The sequence below is a fragment of the Oncorhynchus clarkii genome, chromosome 1 (genome assembly GCF_045791955.1).
Source record: "Oncorhynchus clarkii lewisi isolate Uvic-CL-2024 chromosome 1, UVic_Ocla_1.0, whole genome shotgun sequence".
Taxonomy (NCBI): Eukaryota; Metazoa; Chordata; class Actinopteri; order Salmoniformes; family Salmonidae; genus Oncorhynchus; species Oncorhynchus clarkii.
Window position 1 is genome coordinate 14,095,180 of NC_092147.1, and position 10,294 is coordinate 14,105,473.

A 10,294-nucleotide genomic window follows, 5' to 3' on the forward strand; every position below is an offset into this window, starting at 1 on the left:
CTATTCTGTGTTGAGCGGTTAACAAAGAAATAGGTACTCCTATATGAGTAACTTTAGTTGTTCTACAAATGTTGAGCTATATGTTTTGATGTTTAATACATTGTAAGGCTGCATGATGCAACTAATGATGATTTGGAAAAAGTCGCACGAACGGCATGACCTCTTCTTTGTTTTTTGCGCAGGCTGTAAACACTTCATCAGTCTTTCATTCACAATCTGACAACACTTAATAATGCCTCAAATTTCACGCCGGCATCCCCTTTGTGTGGTCGTAATGCACCCTAAAAATCTTTGCAATGTGCTTAATATTAGGAGAGTTGAGAAATATATATAGTAGGCCTAGCCTATAGAAAGCTGATGGGATCCTCCTCTTTTTAATAGAGGCCATCACTCTGTTTTCTTGCACAATTGCATAGCCTATAGAAATGTTGCCAACATGAGCTCATGGGCTCTCATGAAGTGTTTGATTAGATTTTGGATTAGATTTTCATTGATGTCAGAGTGATTAGAGAGACAATAGAGTTCTGAGTACCAGTCAGTTAGCAAGTTTGGTAGGCTACTAATGACCATCAGCAGCATCAGAGCTTGGAGAAGCCTAATTACCTTGACTAAGCGGTCAAGTGGAATTTGGCTGCCTTCATGACATGTGACCACCACAAAATCCCTACATATGGTCATTAAGAGAAATGCATGGAGACAAATCTGCTCTACAATAGGCAGGGGTACTGAGCTGGGGGGTGCATGGTCTATGCTGAAGAAGATGACTGGAAGAAGCAAGTCCACTCAAATTCCAGTTTTGGTTGTGTGTTAAAAAATTGTCTGTAACTGATATAGAAAAAGCTGACTTGTTGGCAAAGACATTTGCTAGGGTACATAGTGGGGTTATTTTGGATGAAGTATGTAAGCAATGCAGGTGTGAGATTTTAAATGCTCATGTTAATGTGTATAAGAAAAAGGAACACTAGACTTCTTTGGATGCTGTTTTTACCATACATGAGATGCATTCAGCCTTAATTGGCTGTGGATATACAGCCCCAGGTCATGATCAATTGTGCTATGTAATGTTTAAGCATCTACCTCATGCATGTTCTCCTGGGATTATTTAATAAGATTTGGAGTGAGATGGTTATACCTTCTGGTTGGAAATGTGCAGTAATATTACCTTTTGTAAAGCCTGGTAAGGACCCTTCGTGTGCTGATAGTTACAGACCAATAGAACTGACCTCTAACTTGTGTAAACTGATGGAAAAGATGATAGACAATAGATCATATTTTGTCATATGTCATATTTTCTGGAACATAGAGGTTTATTTTTTATTTATTTAAGTAGGCAAGTCAGTTAAGAACAAATTCTTATTTACAATGACAGCCTAGTAATGGCTACTGTCTTTGACATTGAAAAGGCCTATGACACTATGTGGAGAGAAGGCTTACTGATTAAGATGGAAAGACTTGGTATTGGTGGCAGATTATATAACTGGGTTTTGTCCTCCTTATTTATTCGCTCTTTTCGAGATAAATAGGATCCATTTTATCTGATGCCTATGGAGTTGACAATCCTGGTGAGATGCCTTTGGATATACAGCGTAAAGAAAATGGTAGGTTGAAAGGCTGTGAGGTTGAGCATCCCACTGCTACCATACGGCGGCGCACAATTGGTCCAGCGACGTCCAGGTTAGGGGAGGGTTTGGCCGGGGTAGGCTGTCATTGTAAAATAAGAATTTGTCCTTAACTGACTTACCTAGTTAAATAAAGGTTAAATGACAAATAAATACTGTTCTAGATGACTGTTGGGAATATACTAGTAGACAAGGCAGTGGTTTTGGTTGGACAGTTGGAAAGCTTGCTGATGAAAGTGGTTTGAGGGAGTTGGAGGTTGGCCAGTCTGTGGTCATAGGGTATGTTCCTCCATGGCTACTCCCAGATCTCATTGTTGATCTAACCTGGGTAGAGGAAAGGAAAGAATGGTCAGTAGTCAGTGATATAGAAAAACTGGTTGATGCTTTTTTACCGCTTTTCACAGATGGATCTAAGGACCCAGATAGTGGGCGCACAGCAGCAGGCGTTTTAAGTTCCCAAATTTGATGTGCACATATGTAGAAGACTAATAGATGAACTGTCAGTATACTCAGTTGAACTGTTGCCGACAATAGTTGCCCTCCAGTGGGGGCTATCGCGTTTCAGGTAAGACCAAAATGCAGACTTTGTTGAAGTAACAATGTGTATTACAGCAACAGGGGCAAGCAAATGACAGGTCAAGGCAGGCAGGGGTCGATAATCCAGAGTAGTGGGGCAAAGGTCCAGGACGGCAGGCAGGCTCAGGTCAGGCAGAGGTCGGCAATCCAGAGTAGAGACTAAGGTACAGGGTGGTAGGCAGGCTCAGGCAAAGTGGTCAGGCAGGCGGGCTCAGAGTCAGGACAGGCAAGGGGGGGAAAAAAGAGAGAGACTGGGGAAAAGCAGGATCTGAGAAAACTGCTGGTTGACTTGTCAAACAAGATGAACTGGCAACAGAGAACACAGGTATAAGTACCCAGGGGATAATGGGGAAGATGGGCGACACCTAGAGGGGGGTGGAGATGAGCACAAGGACAGGTGAAACAGATCAGGGTGTGACAGGTGGACGTACAACCTGTTAGAATTATAGTATGCTCAGATTCTCTGTCTCTATTGAGTAGTTTATCATCTGGTAAATCTAATAAGAGTGACCTACTATTGGAGGTATTAATGTTATTATGGAGAATTGAGTGAGATTCTGCTGGGTCCCAGCACATTCGGGTGTAGAAGGGAATGAAATTGTAGACAAGTTAGCTGAAACAAGATATAATTTATATTAATTAATTTACACTCCAGCACAGTAGCTGGCGGAATGAACCTTTAATGTTGGTTTGCGGACCGCCATTATATCATAGAAGAAGACACACCCACAACTTCAACTTCCTTTTCGAAACCCCAACCGACACACACCCAGTTTACCTACAGTCAAAACAATATCTCAATCTTCTGAAACCAAATGGCTGGTAAGTACTGTATAAATGTGCCTTATAAAGATGTTTTGCTAAACATTTTTGATATGAGAGAATGTCTTAACTTTGAGGACAGAATTTCAATTTCACTTTCATTTCTACCAGTCAAGAGTAATCACTAGCCAAAAACTCAACTCCACAACCTATGATGGAGTTGCGCAACGACGAGTGTGGGCAAACTGCACCTCTGACTACATCGACTCGCTGTCAGTCAATAGTTGTAAAAAATGTCATTATTTAATGCCTACTGAAAAATACTAAAGGCTGATCAGGGAGGACCATGTTGAACTGGTACTAGTAGAGAGCTATAGGTGCCAGTGGATACGGTACAGCTGCCACAGGTCTGTCCGGCAAGAACACGTCAGATGTCTTCAGATCAGGTTTATTACAGATAAGGGTTCACCACACTCCTTGTATTGGCAGGAATGCAATTCATATCTTGATGGAATTGAAGCAACAGACTGAAACTTGTATCTTCTTATTTTCATTGTGCTCTTCTGTCTGGATAGTCAATCAATTGAATGATGTCCGGGAGCAGTTTGTCAGCCTGGTGACAGAGGCTAATATCAAGGCTCTACTAGACAGACTTCAGCATCCACATGAAGGCAGAAGATTTATCAACAAGTTGGAGGCAGAAGAGGTGATACAAAAAAACCCTGAGAGGGCCGACAAGGCACGTTCTCTTATTGATATGGTGATTAGTAAAGGTGATGCTGCTTGCAAGATGATGTTAACCACATGGCATAATCTAGACCCCTCCAGCCAGATATTGAACACACCGGCACATATCCTCACAAGCCAAAGGGCACTAGGTCAGTACTACTTACCCATTTAACTTCTCCCAGACCAGCTCAATTTCAAATAGAATAGCCCTGTTTACATTGATATAGCACTGCTATGCCTGTTTATACAAAAAATGTGATAAAAAAACATGATCTACTTTATCAAACACTGTATAATGCTCAGTAAATTCTGTTGGTATATCATAATATTTACAAAATGCACAATAATTTGCTATTTTGTTCGGGGTGCAACTTTGTTTTTAGAAGTGGGGGGGACATACCTTTTGTGTGTGTGTGTGTGTGTGTGTGTTTTTTTTTACCCCCGTCGTTGGAGAAGCACTCCAAACAGCCTACCCGACCGCTCAGAGGCATCCGCATGGTCCTAAAGCACACTGCTGCCTCACTTTGTATCACATTCCAATGATAAAACTGGGGGGGACAACAAATGCAATTTCAGAATGTGTGTGTGTGTGTAATGCCAAGATCTTATTAATTGCACACAACAAATGTGATCGTACTACAGACAATGATGTTCTATGTTCAACAAACAAAGTAAACGGAACAGGATGTTGCAGTGAAATGGTTGCAGGCACCATTATTACATTAGTATTTTCTCTTTGATATTTCCATCAAAAGGATCCTCCTCAAGGATGCCTCCATGTCAAGGTTCTCCTCCAGCATCGTCTCGTGTCATGGGTGCTGAAAGAATGGCAAATGAAATAAAAACTACAGTGATTAATTATAACTACAGTAAGTGGGTGCCATTTGTAATTCTAAGATTTTACATGGAGAATTGTCAAATTACGCATTCCACTGTTCATAACCAAACACATTTATAATGTGATCTCATTACTTATGTTGTGATGTAACTGTTTCACCTGTTATGCCTCCAGCTATGCCTATTCACCAAGCCCACCCAAACCTGAAGAGGAAGGCTGAAAGCATTGGAATTGGGACTGTTGGAAGCACTGTAAATAACGCCAAGAGGCCCAAAATTGAGGACCACCTTGAGAAAAACATGAAGACCGCACCCAAGGCACCTGTACCCAAGAAGCCTGCTGCAGCTAAGGAGCCTAAAGTCAAGAATCCTACTGCAGCTAAGGAGCCTAAAGTCAAGAAGCCTGCTGCAGCTAAGGAGCCTACAGTCAAGAAGCCTGCTGCAGCTAAGGAGCCTAAAGTCAAGAAGCCTGCTGCAGCTAAGGAGCCTAAAGTCAAGAAGCCTGCTGCAGCTAAGGAGCCTAAAGTCAAGAAGCCTGCTGCAGCTAAGGAGCCTAAAGTCAAGAAGCCTGCTGCAGCTAAGGAGCCTAAAGTCAAGAAGCCTGCTGCAGCTAAGGAGCCTAAAGTCAAGAAGCCTGCTGCAGCTAAGGAGCCTAAAGTCAAGAAGCCTGCTGCAGCTAAGGGGCCTAAAGTCAAGAATCCTACTGCAGCTAAGGAGCCTAAAGTCAAGAAGCCTGCTGCAGCTAAGGAGCCTAAAGTCAAGAAGCCTGCTGCAGCTAAGGGGCCTAAAGTCAAGAATCCTACTGCAGCTAAGGAGCCTAAAGTCAAGAAGCCTGCTGCAGCTAAGGAGCCTAATGTCAAGAAGCCTGCTGCAGCTAAGGAGCCTAAAGTCAAGAAGCCTGCTGCAGCTAAGGAGCCTAAAGTCAAGAAGCCTGCTGCAGCTAAGGAGCCTAAAGTCAAGAAGCCTGCTGCAGCTAAGGAGCCTAAAGTCAAGAAGCCTGCTGCAGCTAAGGAGCCTAAAGTCAAGAAGCCTGCTGCAGCTAAGGAGCCTAAAGTCAAGAAGCCTGCTGCAAAAAAATAGTTAAATAAAGATTTAAAACATAAGAGCACCAGGTGCATATGCCTAAAATTATTCTTATGAGATGTGAAGTTTTAGGCATATTGCCTTTAAAACATTCAAAGCACGAGCTCCGTGTCTCCGTGCTCTGTGTCACGTTCACTCTCCATGTTTGTTTGTGTTGCAAATTCCCCGTGTGGAAGAACGCAAAGCGTCGTCCAATTGACAAAAAATATTGCCGTAAAGAGTGTGATTTGCGACACAATTAAATAAATGATAGAGCATAATATAGATATAGATATATATAGATAGATATAGATAGACGTTTTTCTATCGTCAGACGATATATATATCGTCATATCTTCCAGCCCTATTATCGATCATAGTCTGCCGCTGGAAAAACATGTCTTATGGCTTCACACCCCTTTCTATAATGTGAATAAAGAGTTACTTGTCTAACAGAACACAGAGGGTGTTCTTTAATGGAAGCCTCTCAAATATAATCCAGTTAGAATCAGGAATTCCCCAGGGTAGCTGTTTAGGCCCCTTACTTTTATCAATGTTTACTAATGACATGCCACTGACTTTGAGTAAAGCCAGAGTGTCTATGTATGCGAATGACTCAACACTATACATGTCAGCTACAGCGACTGAAATGACTCCACACAACAAAGAGCTGCAGTTAGTTTCAGAGTGGGTGGCAAGGAATAAGTTAGCCCTAAATATTTCTAAAACTAAAAGCATTGTATGTGGAACAAAAACACTCACTAAATCAACTAAATCTTGTAATAAATGTGGAAATTGAGCAAATTGAGAAGACTAAACTGCTTGGAGTAACCCTAGATTGTAAATTGTCATGGTCAAAACATATTGATGCAGTAGTGGGTAAGATGGGGAGAAGTCTATAATAAAGCGATGCTGTCTTCTTAACACTATCAACAAGGCAGGTCCTACAGGCCCTAGTTTTGTCGTACCTTGACTACTGTTCAGTCGTGTGGTCAGGTGCCACATAAAAGGACTTAGGAAAATTGCAATTGGCTCAGAACAGGGCAGCACCACTGGCCCTTGGATACATTCAGAGAGCTAATATTAGTAATATGCATGTAAATCTCTCCTGACTGAAAGTGGAAGAGAGATTAACTTCATCACTGCTTTTATTTATTTATGAGAGGTATTGACATGTTGAATGCACCGAGCTGTCTTTCTAAACTACTGGCACACAGCTAGGACACCCATGCATACCCCACAAGACGTCTCTTCACAGTCCCCAAGTCCAGAACAGACTATGTGTAACGCTCAATGAGTGAATGGGTGTGGAGTCAGGCGCAGAGAGCAAAGGATGCGGGAAAAAACACGCTTTAATGTCCCAACAAAAAAAAAATCACAGGAACAAAATAGTATACCCAACACAGGTATAACTACAAAACAAAATAGTACCCTATCGTGAAATACAAGGACAGCGAGAAGGACAGCGAGAAGGACAGCGAGAAGGACAGCGAGAAGGACAGCGAGAAACCCAGCAAAACACTAACCACTCTAACACATACAGATGAACAAGCCCGCACAAACAGAAGCGGGCTAAACAAACTTAAAAAACCCCACCCTAACAACCAAACAAGGAACAGGTGAAACCAATTAGACAAAACCAAACGAACACAGAACAAAGGATCGGTGGCAGCTAGTAGACCGGCGACGATGACCGCCGAGCGCCACCCGAACAAGAAGGGGAGCCACCTTCGGTAATATTCGTGACACTATGGGAGGCACACAGTACTACCTAGAGCCATGACTACATGGAACTCTATTCCACATCAAGTAACTGATGCAAGCAGTATAATTAGATTTTAAAAAACAGATAAAAAAAAACACCTTATGGAACAGCGGGGACTGTGAAGCAACACAAAACATTGGCACACACACACACACACACACACATAATAACATACGCACTATACATACACATGGATTTAGTACTGTAGATATGTGGTAGTGGTGGAGTAGGGGCCTGTGTTAGATTTGCTAACTTCTTAGTAATGACTCGGGACGTCGGGTTTGATACGAAAGCTTATTTTAGTAAGAATACTTGTTTACGTTACATTTAACAACAATTGTTTTGGTACAGAGCAATGCAGGTAAGATGCTGTTGGAAAGTCAGCCACAATCACCCGCACCTGCACATAATTGGCGCGTTATCACTCATTCCTCTCGCAAGGCATTCTGGGACTTGCAGTCAAAAAGCGTAATTCAACACAACCCAATACAATTACATATGCAAATAAATCTAAAGAAATATCTTTAGATACAGCTCAAAGAATAAACTTAAACATTAACTCTGTAACACATTAAAGTTACAACATCCTCCCCCCCCCCGATGAACAATTGTGTTCATCAAGATCTCTAGGCAGTATATCAACTGAATAGGTCTCCTCAACAAAGTCCCTGAAGCAGTACGAACTGAACATGATCTAACTAAGCCATCTCGGCCTGGAAACAGTTCCTCAATCTTTCCTAGTTTCCAGGTTTGTCTGGGTAGGTTATCTTCTCCAATGAGTACAACGTCACCCGCTTTCAGTGGGGTGGGCTGTGGTGTGTCACAGCGGTGTGCTGACTTTAGATCCAGCAAGTAGTCTCTTCGCCAACTGTTCCAGAAACTGGTCACAAGTCTCTGCCTGTACTTCCATCTGCGTGTCATTTCCCGCTTGTGTAACGTTGGGTGCTGAGTGTCACTTGCTCCAGAATGCATCACCTTCTCATGTTGGTACTGTATCAGCATTTCTGAGTATCTGGATTTATTGGGCAGAACCCATGGGTGCTGCTCTCTGAATGTGAAGTTGGACTGTTGCAGTCTTCCTCCTACACTGAGCAGTTCGTGTTCGTCCAGGAAAGGTTTCAGTTCTCTGATTTTACAGTCATTGTTTAGGCTTTTTCCTGCCTTCAGTAGTTTGATCTCCTGTCCGAAACTCTGTTGTTGTGTTACCTTAATCCAGTACTTTTCTGCATCGAACAGTTCGTCAGCAGTCAGTTCACCTTGCATCTTTATGGTTGTACGAGCATTGGCTATGAATCTCTTTATCCAGGCGGTGACTCTGAACACTCTTTTCAGTTTGCTGTACCTTTCAAGCTCCAACACAGGTTCAGTGCTGTCTGTGCTGTTTGCTGCGAGTTGTACAGTAGCCTGGCAACTGGACTTGAGTTCTATATTCACCTCATCCGGAACCTTGTTATCATCAGTCTCTTCGGACTGATTGGGTGATGTCAGAATTCTGGGTCCATTCCACCATAGCTCGCTCTGTGTCAAGTTTCTAACAGTTTGTCCTCTTGTAGGGAGGTCAGCTGGATTCGTTTTCCCTTCAATATGTGACCATGACTCTGGATTGGTCAAGGACTGGATCTCCGTCACTCTGTTCGCAACAAACTGTTTCCATTTCTGAGCTGAGCTGCAAATCCAATGCAGCACGATCATCGAGTCTGTCCACATGTTAATCTGTTTTTCTTCCATTTTCAGTGTGGTCATCAAGTTGTTTGCTAGTCTCGCTCCAATCACAGCTCCCATGAGCTCCAGGCGTGGCAGCGTCATTTTCTTAAGTGGGGCTACCCTGGACTTGGATGCGACTAGACTTGTTGTTTCCCTGTCTTGTGACTCACCTTGCAAGTAAGCTACTGCACTGTAAGCCCTTTCACTTGCATCACAGAACACGTGTAGTTTCAGGGTGTGGTTATTCTGTGGCCGCATGTCTGTTCTGTACCACCTTGGTATGGTGAGCTGGTGTAACTGGGGTAGTTCTGAACACCACTGTTGCCATTCTCGTGTCAGATCAGGTGGTAATTCTTCGTCCCAGCTGAGTCCCCTCTCCCACATTTCCTGGAACATGCACTTGATCCTGATGGTGAAGGGAGTTAAGAAACCAAGAGGGTCGAAGATACGTGCAGACGACTGCAGAACACTTCTCTTCGTGTTTTCCTTTTGCTTTAGAATGCTCAGTAACGGCCTGAGGTCAAACACAAAGTCATCCGTTTCCGGCCTCCATACTAAACCTAAAACCTTCAGCGCTAATCCTTGTGTTTCTAGCGTCAATGGGTGGTCAGTTGTCGTACTCTCCTCCCATTTTGTTTTCAATTCAGGAGAATTTGTCATCCACTTGCAGAGGTCCATGCCTGCATTCGACAGCATTCGCTTTGCAGTTGTTGTCACAAGGTAAGCCTCTTCAACATTGCGTGAACTTGCAATGAAGTCATCTACGTAGAGTGACTCTCTCAGTATCTCTACAACTTCTGGTTGTTCTGTTTCATATTGTTTCAGGTGCTTCCTGATTGTAGCTGCCAGCAAAAATGGACTTGGGGAAGCTCCAAATACCACTCTTTTCATCCTCAGCACACGCAGCTCCTCTTCATTTTCTCCTCTTGGTGGGCCAGTGAGCCATAGAAATCTCACGGCGTCTCTGTCTCTCTCTGCTAGGGATATCTGCAGGAAAGCTTTCTTGATGTCTGCCATGAATGCGATCTCATGTAGTCTGAACTTTATCAGAACGCTGAGCAGATCCGGATTCAGGTTCGGTCCTGTGAGTAGACAGTCATTGAGAGATGGACAGCCATCTTCATGGGACGAGGCATCAAACACCACTCTCAGTTTTGTTGTCACCTTATCTTCTCGGAGTACTGCATGGTGAGGTAAGTAGTATTTTACATTGTCTGCACTTGATGCGTTGTCCTTGGGC

The 10,294-nt window shown here is 43.1% G+C and overlaps 1 protein-coding gene across 4 annotated transcripts; it reads left to right on the forward strand.

Moving 5' to 3' along the window:
• Positions 1–2,937: 2,937 nt before the first annotated feature.
• Positions 2,938–6,518, forward strand: LOC139364675 (uncharacterized). Of its 4 annotated transcripts, none has more exons than XM_071101833.1 (4): positions 2,938–3,017; positions 3,533–3,663; positions 4,442–4,555; positions 4,699–6,043. In XM_071101833.1, exons 3-4 carry the CDS (start codon positions 4,456–4,458, stop codon positions 5,601–5,603), a joined length of 1,005 nt encoding a protein of 334 aa, XP_070957934.1. In that variant the 5' UTR covers positions 2,938–3,017; positions 3,533–3,663; positions 4,442–4,455; the 3' UTR covers positions 5,604–6,043. The 4 variants fall into 4 exon arrangements, with proteins under 4 accessions (XP_070957934.1, XP_070957757.1, XP_070957848.1 ...); XM_071101656.1 differs by having other exon boundaries at positions 2,944–3,017; positions 3,533–3,835; positions 4,699–6,518; XM_071101923.1 differs by having other exon boundaries at positions 2,956–3,017; positions 3,533–3,696; positions 4,699–5,707.
• The last annotated feature ends 3,776 nt before the right edge of the window (positions 6,519–10,294 follow it).

Bases quoted from the DNA above. Each gene is read 5' to 3' on its own strand.
- LOC139364675 (XM_071101656.1), top strand. The intron at 3,836-4,441 runs GTCAGTACTACT...TTCCATCAAAAG, and splicing joins CACAAGCCAAAGGGCACTAG to GATCCTCCTCAAGGATGCCT. The intron at 4,556-4,698 runs GTAAGTGGGTGC...TTATGCCTCCAG, and splicing joins AGTGATTAATTATAACTACA to CTATGCCTATTCACCAAGCC.